This window comes from Coffea arabica, chromosome 8e, assembly GCF_036785885.1.
Source record: "Coffea arabica cultivar ET-39 chromosome 8e, Coffea Arabica ET-39 HiFi, whole genome shotgun sequence".
Lineage (NCBI taxonomy): Eukaryota > Viridiplantae > Streptophyta > Magnoliopsida > Gentianales > Rubiaceae > Coffea > Coffea arabica.
Genome location: NC_092324.1, coordinates 26571681 through 26594429, shown reverse-complemented (window position 1 = coordinate 26594429; position 22749 = coordinate 26571681). Strand labels below are relative to the sequence as shown.

Below are 22749 nucleotides of genomic sequence, written 5' to 3'. Positions count from 1 at the left end.
GAATTGCAATTAGGGGGGGGCGAGTCTCTGTTATTTGGACCAAGTCCAAATAACTTTCAAATATTATTGTTTGGGTCCTTGAGAGAGGGGGCAAAGTGAAATTTTTTATCAATATTTGGGGGGGCAAAACAATATAATAAAAATATTTTTACTTAGAAATTTTTTTTTTTTAACAATTGGAGGGGGCGTGGTTGCCCCCCCTGGCCCCCCCCCTTCCCTCCGCCCCTGGGCAAAGCATGGATAAGATAATGCAGAAGTTTCCAAATATCCGCAAGCTGAAATGTAGTCTCCGTGAAACAGAAGAATCTTTTGGGGATTGGAACAAGATTGTGGCAATGGACTTTCTGAGACGACTGGAGTCACTGAAGTTGTCTTTTTACCGTGTGAAAGAGAAGGATTATGAGTTCAGCTTCCCCATGAATCTAAAAAAGTTGACCCTGGAAGCATTTCCCTGGAGTATGATTTCCTCAATAGGAAGCCTACCTAATCTTGAGGTTCTCAAATTACTCGGTACAAAAGCTGGTGGGGAAAAAATATGGAACATGGAAGAAGGGGAATTCCCTAAACTCAAATTCTTGAAATTGGAATTGTTGTGCATTGTCAGGTGGACGTGCTCTGGTGATCATCTCCCCTGTCTTCAGAAATTGGTTTTGGAAAGCTGCTGGAACTTGGAGGAGCTCCCTTCTTGTTTGGGGGAAATTCCAACTCTTGAATTGATTCAGGTGCATCGGTGTCCAGGCCATGTTGGAAGTTTGGTTCAAGAGATTAAGGAAGAACAGATGAACTGGGGAAATGTTAATCTGAAAATCCTCGTCTTAGATCAAAGAATATTGTGAATACTTCTTTATGTTTACATTCAGATTCAGATTCAGAGGAATACTGAGACCAGTCCTTATTTTAAAAGATTAGAAGGATGAACTTCTTGCTGCCTATAATGCATATATGTAAATGAAGATGCTTTAATAACAAATCAATGTAGTTTTTGACATATTGATACAATTTCTTCAGATGATTAAACCTGAAATCTGTTAAAAGATGGCATTGCAGATTTTGATGTAGCCCAATGGACAATGTCATTTCTCGTCCTAGAAACACCTTGCCATGTTAACTTTCTACCTTTTCCACCAACTTCTAAACTATAACAAAATTTTCTGCATCTTCATCAGTGCCCATGAATCTCAGGAATGCCATATAAACCGGAGCTGTTCCCAGATGAAACGCCTCAAAGTGCAAGCAGAATTGGTGGCCAAAACAGTTAAAAACCTGCGCAGACAAGAAAAGAAGACAGGGTTTACATTTGATAAAATCAACAGGCAAACCTCTGATGTGTCCAGAAAACCTTGTGTACTTTGGTAGGATGCAGAAACACCTGATTCTTTCTTTTCCGCTGACTGTACGTAGTACTGTTGCAAGAATTAAATTTACAAAGGCATGCACTTTGGTAGGACGTAGAAACACCTGATTCTTTCTTTTCCTCTGATTGTATGTAATACTATTGCAAGAATTACATTTACAAAGGCATGCTTCGACTCTCATGTATTAATAACTCAAAAGCATATTTCCAAGAAAGCATGCCAGCATTTTATGTGACAAAAAGAAGGTTTAACAAGGTAAGTAATATGATCAATAAAAGTTTCTTAAACTTCCCAAGGTTGCTTGGTCAAAAGTTCTGACCAGCTTATCTTCGACCAATAACTGAGCAAAATGGCAGCATCAAAAGTTCTTAACCATATCTCCAGGCTCCAGCCCAAGCTGTAGTTTACACTGGACGTTCCAGTTTCCATTGTTCAAACGGCATTATCTGTATAACTATGCAACCTATAGAAGGTAAAGATTGGTTCCATTACTAACCGCTGGAAAACATAGTTTACTAAGCAACAAAGTGAACATGAAAAGTTATGCATGTGGATAGTAAGGAAAACAACCCATTCGTAGGGCACTCATCCTGCCAACCAGAAGAAAACAAAAAATCCTACTTATTTTAGAATTCCTGTTCAATATGGTCAACTAGGCCTGGACAAAAATCAACTGAATCAGTAAACTTCTACACAAACAACTAAATCATGTGAAAAAGTCGATGTTGATCCTCTCCCTGAGAAGATACAAGAAATCCATATCCCTCTTCCATGTGACAACTTCATTTAGTCAAAAAAACAAATTGCTTGTTTTTGCTACTTCAAACCTACTGAAATGAGTACCAAACCATGTACTTTTGCAAACCATGTACTTTTGCCTATGAATTGCAGCAGAAGTACATGCAAGACAGGAAGTAGACAAAGACTCACCTTCTCTTTTCTTCTCTCCTATGGTCTACTATATTTTCGTATCATATTATGGTTCTTCAGGCCTCTATCAAAGAGTTATCACTATCTTATTATAAGATTTGATTACCAAATTCACTGCCCAAACGTGGCACTCACTAGATGTGATTCACTCCTATGGTTGAAAAGCCTGCATATAAACCCCTCACGATTTTAGTTAACGCGTCACCATCTATTTTTCCGTTAAAACTAATAATTAATAGCAAAAAATCAAAGTCAAAGCCAAACTAATGAATTAACAAATTTAGTTTTTCATTACTTCTTTTTTTCCCTCCAAATACAAAAAGGAAATAAATAAATATAAGTAAAAATAAATAAATAAGAAATAGAAAATAACATTAAAGATTTGGTCTAAAAACCTAAAATGATATTTTTAGTCAACAAAGATTTGGTATTTTTTGTTTCTTATTTATTTGTTTTATATTTCCCTTCCATATTTCTTGCTTCTTATTTATATATTTTTGTATTTTCCTTCCATCTTTTTTGTTTCTTAATTATTTTTTTATTTCTCTTCAATTTTTTTATATTTGGAGAAAATTAAGATTTTGTAGGTCAAAGGATAGATTTTCAAATCATCTCTTCTCTTCCAAAAGAGAGAGGTAGAGAGAGAAGCAAAAAAAAAGTAGTGAAAAAGTGAATTTATCTATTTGTTAGTTTGATTTTTATGGATTTAGAACAATTCTCATATAGAGACACACTGATGGGAAGCAAGGTTTGAATCATTGACCTCTCACCCCACAAATAATGTGGTGGCCAACTCCTCTAGAGGGAGTTGGTTAAGGGAGTTGGCTAAACTATAGATATTTAAACTATGAAAGATTACGTGATAAAACACCAAACTACAGGAAAGGTAAAAGATAATTTACCCTAATAATTATTCAGTCTAATTCTCAAGGACAGTCAGTAAGAACAAATTTTTTTTTTCCAATTTATTTCTGGATTAACAGATGGCATGATTGATGTTGCCAATGTCACCAACTATGATTGCCATTTCCGCTCTTGGGTCAAACCGCTATTTCAACGAGCCTCTGAGATAGCTTTCAAATTTGTCAAACATGTAAGAAGCCTCACGCATCAATTAAGAAAGACCGTAGTGAAATTACCAAGCATCTTCCGTGGAATTTATAGCATCCAATTTTCTCAAGCAATTATTAATTTACATGAAGTCAATTCTATCCTTATGTCGTAAGAATTAACAAATTAGATAAAAAAAAATGGGATTAAATAGGAAATAACTCCTTTTGGTGAAGAGTTAAGCAAGTGCTTACATTAATTCTCTATTGTTTAGAAACCTACATTTTTCCTCCTCATGATTTTTAGAAAATCGAAACTGTTAATTTTTCCATCAAATTTAGCAGCCGAAGGAAAATAGTTTTTTAAATGAAATAATAATCAGATTACTAAGTTACCATTTAAAACATGGTTACAATCAGATCATTAGGAAAAACTGGGTCAAATCATTATTTCACGTTGCCTTTAAGGTAAAAACATAATATCACAAAAAAGCTTCTTCTTCTCTGATCATCTTCTCCAGACAACCGCTCCTATGCACCGCAAGCAACCACCGGACGGAATTACTTGACATAAATAAGCTGGAACCATGGACACAAATACCATATACCCACAAATGAAGAAGTAGATCAACCACTCCATCCATTTCTGAAATTTTGAAGACGCCATCGTTTTGGGTCATAAGATTTCGGGTTTGAATAGTACTAATTTATGGGTGACTCAGAAGTGAATAGGAACAAAATTTTTTTAAAAAAAAAAGAAGAAAAGGGAAGGTCTGGTGGTGAGAAGGAGAGATACAATGTTTTAACAAAAAAAATACAAAAAAGAGATACACTATAAGGCGTGTGGATGGAAAGAAGAGAACAAAATTTTCTATTTTCCCATTTTATATAATATAAATTGCCTTATAATCAACTAACCAAGTTACCCTTTATGACTGTTAGCTACAACTGAAAACTTAATATTTTATTTTAATCAAAAGTATAAGGGGGTTTTATAAAGGTTTCTAAAGTATAGGGAGTTAATTCGAATATTTGATTAATCATAAGGAGGTTTTTTGTATTTAACCCAAAAAAAAAAAAAGGTGCCTGCCAGGTCATGAAAGGCCCGAGCAACGACAAGTATTGAAGACTTCCAAGTGAAAATTCTAAGCAGCTTCTTCCCTGTTGCAAAAGCATCCAAATTTGTCAAAGTCTTGTTGCTTCTACTTAGGGTTACAAACGAGTCGAGTCGAGTCGAGTTTTAGGTTAATCGAATCGAGTCGAGTCTCGATTAAATTTTACCAACTCGAACTCGAGCTCGAGTTCGATGAGCTGGCAATTTAAAGCTCGAGCTCGAAAAAAAAAATTTTAAAATTATTTTATTTTTTAAAAAATAAATAAAATAATTTTTTTCTTAATAAATAATAAAATATTAAGGATATATATGTAATTTTACTATTAAAATAAGAAAATAAAAAAAAATATATATATATACTTAAAATTAAAAAATATATATATACTTAAAATTAAAAAAATAAAAAATATTATATATATATATATATATATATATACTCGAGCTCGTGAGCCTAACGAGCTTCATATTTTGAGCTCGAGTTCGAGCTCGATTTCGACTCGAGCCAACTCGAGCTCGACTCGAACTTGACTCGAGCCGCTCGCGAGCGGCTCTATTCGTTTGCAGCCCTACTTCTACTAAGCAAAGAATAGTTCCTTGCTGCTTCTACCAAGAGCTAAAACCTTCCACTGCAAAAAGTATCCGGGGAACAAAAAGAATGGCTGATGTACTTATTGCTTCCACAATAAAGGTAGCGTGCATTCAGCTTCGCTTGTATATACACTGTCTATATATATATAATTTATTCTAAAAAAATATTAGATAGATTTTTTAATATTTCTATTTTTAATAATTCTTGCGTCTTAATTTTCTAATGCTAATGATTTATTTTTAATAATGATTTACCTCAAGTACCTTCAAAGCGTATTTTTTATGTCTTCAAAGTACCTCTTAAATTTCCACTTTAATAATTCTTGCTTCTATATTTTCTAAAGTCTAATAATTTTATTTAAAAATAGGGTAACGTCAAGTACCTTCAAAGTGTGTTTTCAATGACCTTGCAAAAGGTATGAAGGTAAATTTTTAACGGGTTTGCAAATGCATATTTCAAATTACTCTTTGCTAAAGTTCATTCGACCTAAGATTTTTTTAAAATTAATCAAGCAACCCCAAGCTCAAAGATAGATTGACAGCCCTAGTGTATTCTATACAAATTGGGGATAAACTCACCATTAAATTGCATGCAAACTAATTATGAAATGGAGGAAAGAAGATCGAATCGGTCAAGACAACTACAAATATCAAGGATCTCCAATTTTTTGAAACTGAAAGATACTCAAAAAGTTAAAAGGTTTAGGTTGTAAATTAATAAGAAGAAATTATAGGCATAAGTTTTAAGAGTATACAAAGATCCTTTGTAGTTTTAGGTGGTTTCTTTTTTTTAATTTTTTTTTTGAAACATTAGGTTAGCTCATTTTTATGTTCATACTTTATTTTCATACATGAGAAGTAAAAATTCAGAGAATTGAATCTAGGACATTTTATTATTGAAGTACTTTAATCATTAAATCAGAACCTCCTTAATTAGCCCATTTATTTTTTATTACATTTTATTGTTCTGTTTGAATTCTATGTTCTATTTGTCAAGGCTATATAGTGTTGGAGTGGTTACTAGAAGAGTGCATTTTGATTTATATATATGAATTTGAGTACTTCGTTGAAGGTTTGTTTCATTTACTTAAAGTTCAATTGTGTAAAGAATTTTGAATAAGTTATTAGTCATAGCAACCGGGGAGAAATGCGGCGTGCAATATATGTACATCTAAACTAGTATTTTTCAAAGAACTAGTTAAAGAAACTGAAAACCAAAAGAATTGCTCTATTTTGATGCTTAAAGTCAAAATTTAACAAAGAATTTAGTATCTCAATGATGTTATATGTTAGGTTAATATGATCACGGTGCAAAACACATGACATGTTACTAGTAATTAGAAGTTGAGGTGAAATATGGGATTTTAACATTTGTGCCATGCCACTTAAAATTTCTCACAAAACAGGATAATTGTACTCCTTTATTAATTAAGGATCGAAGTAATAGTTTTCCTCTTTGATTTCTACTCCAAGAATCACCAGAACATTCGAGGTCTTTGACATTGAAAACCAAGTGCTGGAATTTACTCACTAAATTACTTTTCCACAAATCAAAGGCTCGGCATTCGAGCGCAAAAGGAGCGAACAATTCGAAAAAGGAAAAGAAGCAGTAAGAAAAGCCCAGCACTGACTTGGAAACTTTCAAGTGAAACGCCCAGTAGGAGCTTTGGAGGAAATTGCGCGCAGGTTTGTCAAAAGAAGCAGTACTCTTTTTTCTAAGCCGATCGAGAAAGCATATTGGATAGACCTTGTTGGCCCCTAATTGGCATTACTGCCTTTCCTTTTGAAATTCATTTGATTCTTAGCTGGATCACATCTCGGCGCTATCTTTTTTTTTTTTCATGTCTCAGCTGGATAAAGCAAAGCTTGTGATTTGTTGCTGTGAATATGGTGCCTCCAAAGTTCGAACTGTCAATCAGCTGTAGCATTTTCTTTTTCTTGATTTATTTAAAAGAGGGTTGCCTCAATTACCCTCAAAGTGTATTTTCGATGTCATTACAAAATGTTTTATTAAATGATTATAAATTGTGGACAAATTGATCACCATTAAAATGCATGCAAACTAATTGTGAAATGGAGGAACAAAGATGAATACAAATAACAAGGGATCTCCAATTTTTCATAATAAACAAGCTCCTCAAATTTTCACCACTTAAATTTTGTATATTGTACATAAACAAGACATTTGCTTCAAAATGTCCGATGTTTTAAAGTGCTAGATGACAAGAGTCGTGTCTGTGCAATAATAAATTTCTACTCACAAAAAGATATAAATGAGTATAATAACAAGTAGGGTCATCTCCACAGGGATTAGAGGAAAAATCTATTTCTTTCTAAGTAAAAGCTAATTGGTGTTGTTGGGAGGGGGGGGGGGGGAGGGGAGAGGTTTGGAGAATTAAAACTAAAGTAAATAATCAATGTGATTGAAAAAAATTAAACTAAAGCAAATTAAATTCAACTTAAGAATAAACAAGCTCTAGCCAAAGACATAACTCCGGAAGTGGTTCAAATAACTGATCATCGATGCAATAATTATCTAAATTATTTGCTAATAAATAGGTTATAGTTGTCATATACGTGATAAACAATCAGTTTTTCTTTAGTGTCTCGATAGTTAAAGTATGCACATTAACTACTTCTCTAACAAAGAAACAATCCTAGCGATTAGCACCATTAACAAAATATAAGTAGAATCCATTAATTAAAATAATATTTGGTTACAATCAAGGGGAAATAATCATAAATTGAATAGTAATTTTGCACCGTATCACTAGAGAACTTTTGGAAATACAAGAGACTATTTTGAAATTTTCGCAATTGTAAAAGCTAGGAAAGCACGCAATCACTGACCAATTATGTAGCTACGTGTCAAGCCTGATTACTGACTCCACTTCATGTTTTTTATAACTAACCTAGCGATTTTTTTTTTTCAGTTTTTAGCCTATTTCCCAAGGATTAGAGAATGAGGTAATTAATGTTGCAAAATCACAAAAGGAAATGGAGAACTCCGGGTGTCTCTGGATTTTAAAGAAATTGGAGGATTTTAAGCCACACTGCCACAGTACTGTTAGCATAGTCCCCTGCAGAAAGCAAACAAAAAGTAAGGCGTACTTAAATTATGTTTGAAATCTGATCCACCAAGGATCAGCCATTTAGATGAAATTATTCATCTTACGTTCATGTCCCAACAAATTATTCATCGTGAGATTTATTAAGAGTCTCAATGATGATTGGCATTTTCTTTAAGCGTGCGGATCAAAAGCAGATGAAGAATCCCAGCAACGACCATGCCATTAAGAAAGGTGAACTGAAAATGCGAATCGACTTCCGTTGCAAAAGCATCCGATTCAGTTTGTCAAAGTAGCACTGCACCAAATTGGATCTAAAATCCTTGGGCAAATTCCACTTTACCCTCCTATAGTTTAGCATTTTTTTACATAACTCCCCTATAGTTTCAAAAGTTATACATAACCCCCTCATGGTTTGAATTAAAGTGTCACCTAATGGAGTCACCTAAAATGTCAAAAATACCCTTATATAAAGTTGAAACTTATTTATTAACCAAGGGGGGTTATGCGTATATTTTAAAAACCATAAGGAGGTTATATGATAAAATATTAAACCATAAGGGGGTTATATGGTAAAATATAAAAATCATACGAGGTTAATCTGTCATGTATTTATAAGGGAATTTCGACATTTTTAGAAGTTCCGTTACGAATGACTATTTCCGTCATTTTGACACTTTAATCCAACTATGAGGGGGTTATATATAGCTTTTAAAATCATAGGGGGTTATGTAAAAAATGCTAAATCACAGGAGAGTAAAATGTAATTTGCCCAAAATTCTTTGCTAATATCTTTTAAAAATCAATTAAACAAGTAAACAGGAATACATATTAGGAATGAAAATTTTCTTGTGTTTTAGGAATCAAAGAAATCGATAACAAATATCTTATTTAGTTTGGCAAGCCTTGCAACAAGGAAACATAAGTAAGGAGAAATTGGAAATAGAAGAGAAAAGGAAACTAAAGTTGCGAGGGAAACTATTTAATTGGTGGTGAAATTTAGAACTCTTAGATGCAAAGTGACGCACAAACCAAAAAAGTTTGCAACAATTCTTTAGGAGAGATTAAGAACAATCCACGAGAAATGGAAACTATATATTAGTAATAATTATACTTCAAAAGAATTCTTATGGTTTAGTGTTTTTCTACATAACATATATAACTCAACTCTAAAACTAAATCTATTTTAATTCTAACACTAAAATATAACTCAACTCTATTTTCTAAACCAACTTTGATATCAATTTTAATCTAGTTACTGTATAATAAATCTAATTCTAAAACTGCTATACAAACTTCTAAATAGCTTGGTTTAAATTTTATCAACAAATACCCTTAGATTATAAAGATTAATTACTTTCTAAAGCAATTCTTAGCACAAATATAAGGAAAGAGTGTCAAGTTTTCATTACCAAATCTATTGTTTGATAAGCATTTACGACCAATAGCTTCACATTATGATAGAATGCTTTTAATGGTGCTTTCAAAAGTTGTACATAACCTCCTTATGGTTTGAATTAAAATGTCAAAATGACGGAAATAGTCATTCATAATGAAACTTTTGATAATATCGAAATTACCCTTATAAATACATGGCACACTAATTCCGTGTGATTTTTATATTTTACTATATAATTCCTTTATGGTTTAATATTTTATCATATAACCCCCTTATGGTTTAGGAATATACACATAACCCCCCTTGATCAATAAAAAATTTTCACCTTTACATAAGGCTATTTTGACATTTTAAATGATTCTATTACGAAAGACCATTTCCATTACTTTGACACTTTCATCCAAATTATGAGAGGGTTATGTATAGTTTTTAAAACCATAGGGGGGTTATGTAGAAAAACACTAAATCACAGGAGATAAAGTGGAATTTGTCCTTTTAAAAATGATAGACGAAAAAAATTTATCTAATGAAATGTGTGGAACATTTTAAATGATTTTTCCAAAAAAAAAGTAATAAAGAACAAAAAAAAACCCAGCATTGATTTGGAAACATAAGAGTAAAAGAAGCACTCTCTTCTTCTACGCTGAGAAGACCACTTCTTGTTGTTTTAGGTGCAATAATTGAGATAGCAAAGCCGCTCTAATATACAATTGAGAATTTGTCTACTATCGTTATTGCTAATATTTTAGGTGGAAATGCCAGTTGTACATTTGTACTGTAGGTACCTTTGTTTTCAGCTTTTTATTTATTTATTTATTTATTTAAATACCAAGGACTAGACTTTTTGAGCATCCCAAGGCCCCAGAATTAGCGTAAACTAAGTAGTCTCTGTAACCATAATTAACTAAAACCAAGCAAGATTCGAGGAACAAAAGGCCCAGCATTTAAGCACAAAACAAACAAAAATTTGGCCGAAAAAAAAAATAAAGAACAAGAAATACCCTGCATTTATTTAGAAACGTTCAAGTAAAACTCCAACCAACTTCGGTGGAAAATGTATTCGAGTTTGTGAAGAGAAGCAATCTTCTTCTTCGCTGAGAAGCAATAATTTCTTTACATTTTTTCTGTACACACTTGTTGTGTTTTAGGTGCAATAATCGATATAGCCATGCACTTCTGTAATTTTTCAACTGGTGTAATTGCTAATATTCTATGTGGAAATGCCAGTTGTACTTGTACCTACCATTTTTTCCAGTATTTTTTTTTTCACATTTGAAAATCCTTGGATTCCTTGTTGAAATAATACATCATGGCAATCTCCTTTGACTCTCTCTGTCTCCGCCGGCCTAAGCTTGGGATTTGTTGCTGTGAATATGGGGCCTTCAAACTGTCAATAATGTTAGCAACTACAAAAAAAAAAAAAAAAAGAAGTATGAATAACGAACAAATAGGCAGGCGAGGATTTAGGATTTTATTCTCTTGATGCTAACTTTCCTCAATTATAAATGTACGAATCCTTCAAGTCCTTATATAAGATGCATATATTACTAAATCTATTCTAATTCCAACACTAAAATATAACTCAACTCTATTTTCTAAACCAACTTTGATATCAATTTAAATCTAGTTACTATATAATAAATCTAATTCCAAAACTACCATACCAACTTCTAAATAGCTTGGTTTAAATTTTGTCAGCAAATACCCTTAGATTATAAAGATGAATTACTTTCCAAAGCAATTCTTAGCACAAATATAAGGAAAGAGTGTCAAGTTTTCATTACCAAATCTATTGTTTGATCAGCATTTACGACCACTAGCTTCACATTATGATAGAATGCTTTTAATGGTGCTTTACAGGGGATACATTTTCTTTCTAAATTGGAGAAGAAATTATCATCATCATACTGCATTTTAGATTGATGGAATTACCATATTTTGGTAGTAGTTTTGAGCATTTCTTTTTGAGTTAGTGTTCCTTTTGATTGAAAAAAAAAGGTTGACAAATAAAAATTGGATGGCACTCAAAGTTGTTAAAAAAAAGTCACACATTTAGAGTTGGTGATTAAATTCTGTTAGTTTACAATTTAGTTCAAAACATGAAGTGTCGTTTTGTATATTTTGAAATTACGGAGGGTTTTTCTATATATTAGGTATACCACAAGGGGATTTTTTATTTTTAATCCAAAAGAATATTAGAGAGATGCATGAAATAAAAATTATTAAAAATATTTAAAATGGAGCTGTCTTGACGAGCCGAGTATCTTTACACTCAGTAGACTCAGCTTAGCGTGACCCTGCAGGCTCTCACTACGCTAGCACAAAATTGCCGAGTAGGCCCTGTTTGGACAACAGTTTTTCAAGAAAAAATTGTTACGTTTTTCGTGAACACATTTCCCTATCACCTTTTTATCTCACATATATTAAATTGCTACAGTAATTTTTCTACAAAAAATCTAAAAAAATGCAATCCAAACAGTTAGCGCTTGCTGGTGCTATTTGTTTGTAGCTGGCACGACGAAATATCCTTAGGATTTTTTCCATACAGCAAGCCCTTGCAATGCTACTAATACCTTCCATGCTGCAAAACTCATCCTGATCCGAACACTCGCTCTCATCGTTTCACGGGGACAAAAAATGGCAGATCTCATTGGATAATTTCTTTAGATTTTTTTTTTCTGGACAAACTAGTTGGTGCAGGTGCAATAATTGAGATAGCCAAGCCGCCCTAATATAATATAAGAACAATTGAGAGTACGTTCTATATACTACTTTTCTAGTAGTTTTGTTGTTGGTAATATTTTAGATGGAAATGTTAGTTGGTTCTGTGGAGAATGCATTTGCAAGTTTGTCAAAAGAAGCAGCGCTCTTCTTTCTAAGCTGAGAAACCCTCATTGGATGATTTGTTTAGGATTTTTCTGCATACACTCGTCGTTGGTGCAGCGGTAATAATTGAGATGGCCAAAGCCGCCGCGCTGACACAATAACAAATTAACAATTGAGACGCGAACGTGACCCATCCATTTCTATATATATAGTTTCTCCTGCTAGTTTTGTATATTGTTAATATTTTAGCTGGAAATGTTAGCTGTTCTATATACTACTTTTCTAGTAGTTTTATTGTTGGAATATTTTAGATGGAAATGTACTTTTAATATCCAGTTCGATTTTTTCCAGTATTCTTTTTTAAAAAATATCAAGGATTAGACATATTTTCAGCAACCCAAGGGCCTGGCCTGGCATAAGAAGGGGTAACCGTTCCTGCCAGTTAATGGTCAAGATTTGACCAATAAAAATTGTAAGGTCCAGATTTTAATATGTGTAGATTCCATAAAATATTGTTCGCGTACAAATGATGTTACATCGTGTGCAAAATGCACACGAGCTTCCGAAACGGTTGCACCTGCAACCGTTCCGGCCCTGAGTCCGCCTGTCATTAGCGTGAACTGAAGCACTAGCTGCAACAATATAATTAACTAAAACCGGGGAAGAAGCCCATTCTGAATTGGATAAATTACATATAACCCTTTATAAATTGGGTAAATTACATAACTCGCTTAGTGGCTCCACCATACTTCAGTTCATACCACCGGAACCCACGGTCCCATTCTAAATTTGAAAAATAAATAAATAAATCGGTTCTCACCAAAACTTTGACGAAAGCCTCTACCCTTCTGTCCATCCCCATCTTTATAATCTGATAGGAAAAAGCATCCTAGCAAGCTACATACAACGAAATCACCAATCTGATATGAACAAAGCATCCTAGCTATTAAGCCCCATACAAGGAAAGGAAAATGGCCGACGCTGTCATTAGTGCCACTATTCAGGTTGCCTTGGAGACGGCAGTATCTCTTGCCACTGATAGGATTGGTATGTTAGTTGGGTTCAAGAAGGATCTGGCCAGCATGAGTCGAACTCTTACCTTTATCAATGCTCTCTTGGCTGATGCTGAGGAAAGGCAACAAAACCAGGACCGGGGAGTCCAAGAATGGTTGAAGAGTCTGGAGGAAGTTGCTTATGATGCTGGCAATGTGTTGGATGAGCTCAACTACGAATCTCTTCGTTGCAAGGTGGAGTCCCGGAACCAACCCAAGAGCAAGGTATGTTGCTTCTTCTCCTGCTCTAACTCCGTTGGTTTCCGTTGGAGAATGGCTTCTAAGGTCAGGGACATCAAGCTTAAGTTGAATGAGATCAATCAAGAAGCCGATGGATTGGGACTGATCGGCAGGGCAGTCATGACAGCTGCCCTCCCTGCTGCTGCTGATGCTGGAGACAGAAGAAATAGGCAGACCGACTCGGTTGCTGTTCCAATGACTGGAAGAGCCGATGATGAATCAAAGATAGTGAAGATGCTGTTGAGCCCATCTGAGAAGGTTGTCTCTTGTCTTCCCATAACTGGTATGGGAGGTCTAGGCAAAACAACTTTGGCTAAATCGATATACAACAATCACCAAATTGATGGGCACTTTCAGAAAAAGTTGTGGGTTTGCGTATCAAAAAAAGTTCCAGTAGTGGAACTTTTCAAACTCATACTAGTGCAATTGACGGGAGAAAAGGTTGAAGTGGATGATAGGAATGTCATCGTTGGAAAAATTCAGAATCAACTAGAGGGAAAAAGATATTTCCTTGTCCTTGATGATGTGTGGGATGATAATCAGGCATTGTGGGATGACTTTTTCACCACCTTGAAGGGGCTCAATCCAACTGATGGAAGCTGGTGTCTTGTCACTACTCGTATTGGTCAACTGGCAGATATTGTGTTGAAAGTTCTGAGGATGGATGATGAAGCCTATGCCTTAGGAAGGCTACCTGATGATCTTTGCTGGTCTATCCTAAAAGAAAAAGTAGTTGGAGGCGGAGAAGTACCTGATGAACTAAAAGCAATTAAAGAGAGAGTAATCAAAAGATGTGATGGTCTACCATTGGCAGCAAGTGTAATTGGAGGTCTATTATCTTTAAAGAGAAAAGAGGAGTGGCAATCAATTTTGGAGAATAGGCTTTCAAGTTTGAGTGGAGATGAAGATCGTGTCATGCAAATACTTAAGTTGAGTTTCGATAATTTGCCATCTCCATACATTAAGAAATGTTTTGCATATTGTTCTATATTTCCTAAGGATACTGAGATGGAAGGAGATATGCTAATCGAGCTTTGGATGGCAGAAGGTTTCCTCCAAGCAGACATCAACAGCCAAATGATGATGGAGGAAAATGTAATTAATTATCTGAGAATTTTATTGCAGAGTTCATTGTTTGAAGAAATAATTGATGAGTCAGAAACATCAACATCTTATAAGATGCATGATCTGGTGCACGACCTTGCCGAGTTAATGTCAAAGTCTACCAAAGTCATTATTGATAGGGATACGAGTATAGTAGGCAATGGTAATCAGATTCGTTACCTTGCAACAGACTTATTTGGTGGTGGAGAAGACAGAGAAAAACTTTTGGAGAGTCTATCAACTTCGCTTCATACATTGTTTGTAAAAGGTTACTTATCTGGTGATATGTTAATGAAGTTGAAGAACTTGTATGTTTTGAATTTGTCTCATACAAGAACTCGAGAGCTACCAGTCTCAATTGGCAAACTGATACATTTGCGGTACATTAACCTTAAGTGGTCTGCAATCAGTATTTTGCCAGACTCCCTTTGCAAGCTTTATAATCTGCAGACATTGACGCTAAGTCACTCAGATGTTGACCGTCTTCCGGAGAGGATGTGCAATTTGATTAGTTTGAGACATCTCCACTATTACACATTTGATGAAACATTTCAAATGCCGCTAGAGATGGGACGGCTGACTTGCCTTCGGACGCTAGAGTTCTTTAACGTGGGTCGAGAGAAGGGTCGGCGAATTGGAGAGCTTGGAAGCTTGAAGAACCTCAAAGGCAAATTGGAGATACGCAATCTGGAACTAGTAACGGATAAGAAAGGAGCTGAGGAAGCAAAACTATCTGAAAAGGCAAATCTATTTAGGCTGGAACTTGAGTGGGCAGATGATCGAGAAGGCGACAATTACAACGACGAAGATGTGTTAGACAGCCTTCGACCCCACCCAAATTTGGAGGAGTTGGTAATTTGGAATTTTATGGGCGATCAATTTCCTCGATGGTTAATGGATTTGCCAACAACAACAACAATCCCCAAGTTAGCAACAACACTCCCCAAGTTAGCGCGTTTGGAATTTAATTGCTGCAACAGATGCAGAGAACTCCATCCCCTACAAAACTTTACGTCTCTTAAAGAGCTGGAGATTTATAAGTGTGATGGGTTAACGAATCTGCCCGGTGACATTCTACACTCTTGTGCCTCTCTCCAGAAGCTTGAGGTGAGTGGGTGCGACAATCTTATCTCCTTTCCGCCTGATTTGCAACAAACGCCTTCTCTCTCGGAGCTGAAATTATTGGGGTGTCCCAAACTGAAAACAAGCATGACGCCCAAAGGATTTGGTTTCCTAACTAGCTTAAGGGAGCTTGAAATTGGTCCCTTCTCAGATGATGGTGATGATCATGAAAATTCTTCAATTTACAATGAGTTTGATTGGTCTGGATTGATATCCTCCTCCTCCTCCTCTTCGTCATGCGCACTCCGTCGATTAGTATTATATGGGTTGCCACACATGGAGTCACTGCCACCTCAGATCCAATACTTGACCACTCTCACGTCACTAACGCTACGTGGCTTTGGAGGTATAAAAGCTCTGCCAGATTGGTTCGGAAACTTCGCTACTCTTGAAGCGCTGCGGTTAACTGGTTTCAAAGGGCTTGGACATCTACCCTCTGAGGATGCCATGAGAAGTCTCACCAAACTAAAACGTCTGCAGGTCCATGGTTCTCCTCTGTTAAAAGAAAGATGCACTCCTGGGAGCAGCGGCCCCGACTCCCAGTGGTCCAAAGTTTCTCACATTCAAGACCTAGACATAACCGATGATTAACCAACTTTCATCTTCAGATCAAATTCAATCACGTAAGATTGCCTTCAATAACCACTTTCTTAATTTGCTTTGCAATCAATCTCCCGTTCTCTTCACCTCCCCCTCTGATTAACCTTCTCGTGAGAAAACCTAAAAAGTCTCCGTGGTTATTTTCACAATTTTCTCTTCTCCCTTTTTATCGTCCTATTTATTATCTTTCAAAGCTGCGGCATTAGCATTTCTTATTAGGTCCAAAATATTGGTGCTCTTCATTTACTCCTTACAACATAATAGTAATGCTCTTGTAACTATCAATTAGAATGACCCCAAGCACCTGTTCTATTTCGTGCTTTGATGTTTTACTGTATCTCTGTTCATATTCTGTTCTATGCTTTGTTTTTGTAGGATTGATAGAAGAATAGCTTCACGAACAGAGGTTAGAATTTTGAAGCTTCTTCAGCACCGTTTATATGGCTAGAACTCAATAACTTTTGGCCTGCATTTCCTACAAATAGTCTATCAACGTTTAGAACAACTAGAAGTCTTGTTTTGTTTATTTTACGTGATCTGCTTCTGTGGATTTTAAGTTATTAATGCTAAAGTCATCTCACTCTATTTAAAATTGTGATTCTAAGGGGACTGAACTTTTACCTCTTGATAATGAACTTGCGTACTTATCTGAACTATTTGGCTAGTAATTGCTCTATCAGAGTCATATAAGATGGTTTTCTGGCTCACTTATCCTTGATTTTGGATTTTGATCCATGAAGACAATGGTCAATTATTGAGGAGTTTTCGCAACTGTTGGTCATCACTTTCATGTTTGGGTTCAAAAATTCTGGTAATTTTAGTTATGCTTCTCTTCTTTCACTACTCAATTTTGACTTTTAACCACTTTAATATCTAATATGTTACATATAAAACAGAAGAAATCTTGTTGTCATGAAGATATTTTTGAGGTAGCAAAGGAAGGTTTGTACTGTTTGAGCAATGAAGTTGCACAAAACTTGGTGGAGTATCTTCCAACTGAACAACTCTATGTGCAATGTTCTGAAGCATTCTGGTAGTTAGTCAAGTTTGCTTGTTGTGAATTGCTTCTCTTAATGAATCCATCTTGATAGAGGCTTTTAAGCTCTCTCTGCTTTTATGATTGTTGGTTGCTTCCTTTTTTAATGGTAAGTTTCTCCTTTTGGGGCTTTAGTTACAATGACAGAAAACCTGCAATTATCTGAAAATTTCCATTTGCTTTATTCTATGCTATTCGCCGGCTTGAGTTTGAATTTTTGTGCTTTGCAGCGATTTTAGGCCCAAAACTCAACAGGGAACCTCATCCATGGCTCTTACTTACTTACTGTCAGATAATTTTTAATACCAATCATCTTCTTCCACTGCTTAATATTGGGTTTTAAGAAGTTTAATATCCAATGAATTAATTAAAACCTTTAAAAAATTGTTATGTTTAAGACCTTCTTCAAGCAGCAGAGGCTTGGTAGACTATCGCCTTCTGAAGTTTATGTTCAAATGCCATGATTTGAGATTTTAAGAGTCAAAAGAGTTATAATTAGCTCTACGCGTTGCATCTTGCTGTCTCAAAGAGTTTGCCTTCATGGCAATTCAGGAGCTCTCTGCCTTTCACGCTTGTAGGTGCTACTCTTTTTTCAGTGTTTTGAACCAAAACTAATATAGTTTCTATGGCACTTCTGGTACTTGTAGACTGAGCAGAAAAATTTGATATATTCTTACTGATTTAGGTTAGAAAAGCGCAACAGAAACAAATATTGATTTGGCTTTCTGAATAATTGACTAAAAAAAATGTCATGCAATTTCCAGTTAGCCTTATGATTTGCTATGTGAAGTCCTGAATCTGAGTTTTCTGTTTTGCAGTGACTGTAGGCTTAAAGCTCAGTCGGGGAACAACAGAGTAGGTTCTTTAATTACTGCCTTCACTTTTGAAAATCCTCTCTTTCCTTGAGAGTATATCAACTGATAATTGAAGTAACAACAGAGTAGGTTCTTTTACCTTTACCACTAATAAGCCATGCACGGCTTCATGTCAATTAATGGAACTAAACAATCTTTTTGGTTAATTTCTAGTGTTAAATTGGTATTGCTCACGTTCTATCACATATTATCTGCTGATGCAAAGATCAAACATGGCAAATGAAGGCTTAATTCAATACCATGTTTCTGTACTAGATCAAACATGGAAAATGAATGAGATTTTCTTGGGTTAACTGAATCATGTTTTGGATGAACTAACACTGAAACAAATGCACTAATGTGGGGCGGAATTGAGCATTTAGTTTTGTTTATCGTGTATGTCAGTTACTGTCCTTTGTACGTTGTGTTTGCTAACATCAGCGCACTCTCTTTAAACTCATGATTTCACCAGGATGAAATGGTTGCTCACTCTGAAGTTTCACCTGTTGAAAATGCATTGGACATTTTAGATTCGATATCACATGCAGCAATTCTAGAAACCTTTTCTACAAGACTTTAAACCAACAATTCTCTGCTGCACGTCTTTCTCCTACACTTAGCAAGCAGATTTTTGTGGTCTCTCCCCTGGATGAACGTAGATTGGATTTTTATAGCTGGTATTAATTAATTTTTGGTTTGCATTTCCGACAAGTTACCCATCAATATGAAATAAGCACTAGGAGCTTCGTTTTGTTGATTTTATATATCTTCTTTTGTTGATGTAAGATGTGATTGCTAAAGTGATCAGCTCCCTAACTTATGATTCCAGAGGGAGTAAATAGTTGCTCCAAAGTTTAATCACCTCTTGAAGGCGCATTTATCAAGCTTCTTGAACCAATTGATTAGTGATTTGTTCGATAATCTCGTAGATGATGGGTTTCTGTCTCACTTTTCCTTTTTCTAGCCATAAAGACTTCAGAAGTTTCCAAAGCTGTTGGTTGTCAAACTGATTTTTGGTTCTAAGAGTCCGGTAAGGTCAGATATACTACTCTTCTTTACTACTCAATTTTTACTTTTAAATACTTTGATTCTGATTATATTACAACTAAAACTTGAGAAATCTTCTCCTAATGTAGATGTTTTTTGGAGCAGCGACAGAAGATGTCTGTTCATGCAAAAAAGCTGCACGGACTTGTTAGAGTATCTTCTAACACAATCAAGTCTAAGCTGCAAGTTTTGAAGCATATCGCCGCAGTTAGTCAAGACTGTCAAGCATACTTGCTGCCCGCTGCTACTTGCTGCAATTGTTTCATCCGCTGTGATGAAGGCTATTAAGCTCATCCCACCTTCTATACTTGTTGGTTGCTCCTCTCGTCATGGTAAGTTCTTATTTTAGTGTTTCAAATACAATAAAAATGTCATGCAACTATGTGTTGTCTCCAGTTTCTTGAGTTCTTGTGTTTTGCAGTGATTTTACGCTCAAAACCTTCATAGCTCTTACTTACTATCCTTGGTACATTATTAAAAGTCCGATGATCCTTTGCTGAACCAGATCCTGTTTCAATCAGATCAAATGAAAACATCCAGGATGGAGTCTCTTTTGCTCTCTGCCTTGGACGGCCAAAGCCTGAGATCTTCCTTGTCGGCTGGTGATTTTAAACTGTCCAACCGATTCAGCAATTTGTAAACATGTTAATGAGGTGCTCTTTTACTTCTTTTGGAACTCAATTTGCCATATCTTCCGTGCTGCTTGTAGTTCAAAGTAGCCAGTATTTTGCAGCAGAAAGATGTGGATTAGCTGAACCCTGATAGCTGCTTGCATCCTTCTTGAAGTTGTATCTTAGCTCTACAACAGTCAACATATTTTTTTCTCAGTGTTTTGCAGTTGACTACATGGTTGTGTCCAATGATACTTTTCCATTGCTCCTTGTATCTGTAAAGCTCAGACAGGACTCAGAGCACAAAGAATCAGTCAGGTTGAGCCCTTCTATATATGTTAATTCGAGAGCAATTTAGAAAACTGAATTGCTAAGGTACCCATTTCTATGCAAGAAAGGATCCCACTTGGTGGATGGGAACGTTGGAGAGATGAAATTATGGAAATCAATTGAACAGGATTATATAGGAACATATAAGGTCAACCTTAGTTCATCAAACTGACATTTAACATAGCATCTATTTGTAAAATTACTTCTATGCGAACTTGTCTCCTTGTACGTCAATATTGTTCCATGAAGCACTAATGTGACATGGATCTTACACATCTTGGCCTCAAATCATTAGCTCAGGATATGTTACAAGGAAAGCATTTCTACTTTTCTATGCCTCTAGACTTTGACGGCCAATATAAGTAAATCATCTCATGTCTGTATCGGTACAGAAAGTAGTAGTAGTAGTAATAATCATAATTAGTTACCTAAAAATAATAAAAACTTTCAGATGAACTTATTTCTACACAAAAGGGAAGGGATTGGTGCTGTCCTCGCCGATTAGTGCTGTCTTTGCCATCCACTTGCCAGAGTTGTCCCCGCCGATTAGTGCTGCTCTCAGAAGTCCCTCTTCTCTCTCTGATTCTAAGCAGTTCCTTTTTCCCTTCTTCTTTCTCATTTTTTTTTGTTCTTTTTAAATTTTCGAGCAATGTGACTGGTTTCAGCAGTTTCTACTTAGTTCTTGAACTGCATTTGAAAGAATTTTTCCAGCCTATCTCCGGTAGTAATGAACATTACTTTTAATGAAGTAGTCTTGAAATCACAAGGATTGTAGCTCCAACCTCTCTGTTTTAATTTGGCCAGATGTTCTTTTGTCCCTGGTCGGACCAAGTAGGACACAGAAAAAGTGTTGTTATCCCTGTATTGGAAGTTTCATGCCTATTGCCTGTTCTTCTGTGACATTGTAGCTGGCTCTGAATTAGTTTATAATGCAAATTTTGTTCCACACTGATCATATTGTTGTGCCTTCTTTTGGATGTGTAGTCCCCCCTTTCATTGCTATTGCTTGACTGCAACAATTGCTGTCATTTCTCAAACCTCAGATATTTGGCTATTTGTGTTGAATGTCGTTATGTTGGACTAAAAGTTGTTTTCAAGCCTCCCTGTATGATGCCCTTCTTGAAGGGTATGTGGCTGATTATGATTAGTTAGTTGATCATCTTTATAATCTCTCTGCCTCTTTGGCATTTTGGAATGGCTCTGCCCTTCACTCTTCACTATCTTCTCTGTTAATTTAATGAAACTAACAGCAACTTCCTGAATAAATCGTAAAGATAAACTCACGTTTGTATGGCATTAATCACAGCTTGTCATGCCTTATTTGTTGGATTCACTGTTTCATTTGAAGTGTATTGACGTCTTGTGTCAAATAACCAAATATACAAGATTGTCTTTTTTTTCATAAAAGAAATGATGCTTTATTCCAAAGTATGTCTAAGCACGGAAAATTGTTTCAGGTTTAAGGAATAGAATCATTGCTTCTACTTTGAGATTCTCAAGGATCTGACCATTTTACTGAGTGAGAATATTCAACTGCTAAGTACTTTCCTTGGGCCAAAATCAATCGATTGACACTGCTTTTTTCTTGTCAGTTAGCCGGATTCTTAGTCGGACCTCTGTTTTTTGAATAAATAAATATAAAAGTATACCGTATTTTACCATGGTGATAACTAGGGTCGAAATCATTCAAACTTTTTCTTTCAAAAACAAAAAATATTTGTCTCGGACCTAGAAATAATATAGAAAGTTTGAGATGGGTAGAACATGGACTATATATCAGAATGTAACACAGTTAGTGCTGAAAGGAAGAACTTTGACCCCTAACAAAGAAATTTTATTAAAGTCACCGTCAATTATTTGGCAAGTACAATCGTTAGCACATGAAATTAATTAAACAAACAAGGAGTTCATAATCTTATTTGGATTGTATATGAAATTAATTGATTTCACAATCTTATTTAGAATATTTTCATTAGTCAAAAACTGACCATTAATTGATCCGATAAAAATTCTTGCTCTGCCACTTGAGGGAACCAAACAAAATAAGATGCGCATTCTAATTCTAATTCTTGAGGATAAGTGATTAAGACCAAATTATGATTCAAGTTGGAGAGGTTTGGGTGTGGGCGATAAGGTGGGAGGTGTTGTAAGTAAAGGATTCCGAGTTCAATTTTATCTTAGACATAAATTATTCTCCTTCATAAATACAACAACCATTGAGATATTGTCCACAATCAAAATAGTTGAGAAAGTTAAGTAAAAATGCCAATACAAAAGCATCCAAATTTGTCAAACAACCACAGCCATTTCAAAACATCCAAATAAGTTTTTAAGCAAACAAATATTACTCCAGTTATGCTGTTAGTCTAATTCCCAAGGATAGTTAGTAAGGCCAATTTATTCGTCTTGTTTGGATTGCCTTGA

The 22749-nt window shown here is 35.3% G+C and overlaps 1 protein-coding gene across 29 annotated transcripts; it reads left to right on the top strand.

Annotated features, from left to right (window-relative positions):
- The first annotated feature begins 13061 nt into the window (after nucleotides 1-13061).
- On the top strand, nucleotides 13062-20362 carry LOC113704133 (putative disease resistance protein RGA3). 29 transcript variants are annotated; one of them, XM_072061335.1, is made up of 7 exons: nucleotides 13062-16470; nucleotides 16823-16853; nucleotides 17188-17258; nucleotides 17344-18338; nucleotides 19302-19372; nucleotides 19474-19716; nucleotides 19890-20362. In XM_072061335.1, exon 1 carries the CDS (start codon nucleotides 13301-13303, stop codon nucleotides 16436-16438), a length of 3138 nt encoding a protein of 1045 aa, XP_071917436.1. In that variant the 5' UTR covers nucleotides 13062-13300; the 3' UTR covers nucleotides 16439-16470; nucleotides 16823-16853; nucleotides 17188-17258; nucleotides 17344-18338; nucleotides 19302-19372; nucleotides 19474-19716; nucleotides 19890-20362. The 29 variants fall into 29 exon arrangements, with proteins under 29 accessions (XP_071917436.1, XP_071917457.1, XP_071917455.1 ...); XM_072061356.1 differs by lacking the exon at nucleotides 17188-17258 and having other exon boundaries at nucleotides 18302-18338; nucleotides 19302-19367; nucleotides 19490-19716; XM_072061354.1 differs by lacking the exon at nucleotides 17188-17258 and having other exon boundaries at nucleotides 18302-18338; nucleotides 19302-19367.
- Nucleotides 20363-22749: the final 2387 nt, after the last annotated feature.

Coding starts and splice junctions, on each gene's coding strand:
- LOC113704133 (XM_072061360.1), top strand. CDS start 13,301: ATGGCCGACGCTGTCATTAGTGCCACTATTCAGGTTGCCTTGGAGACG.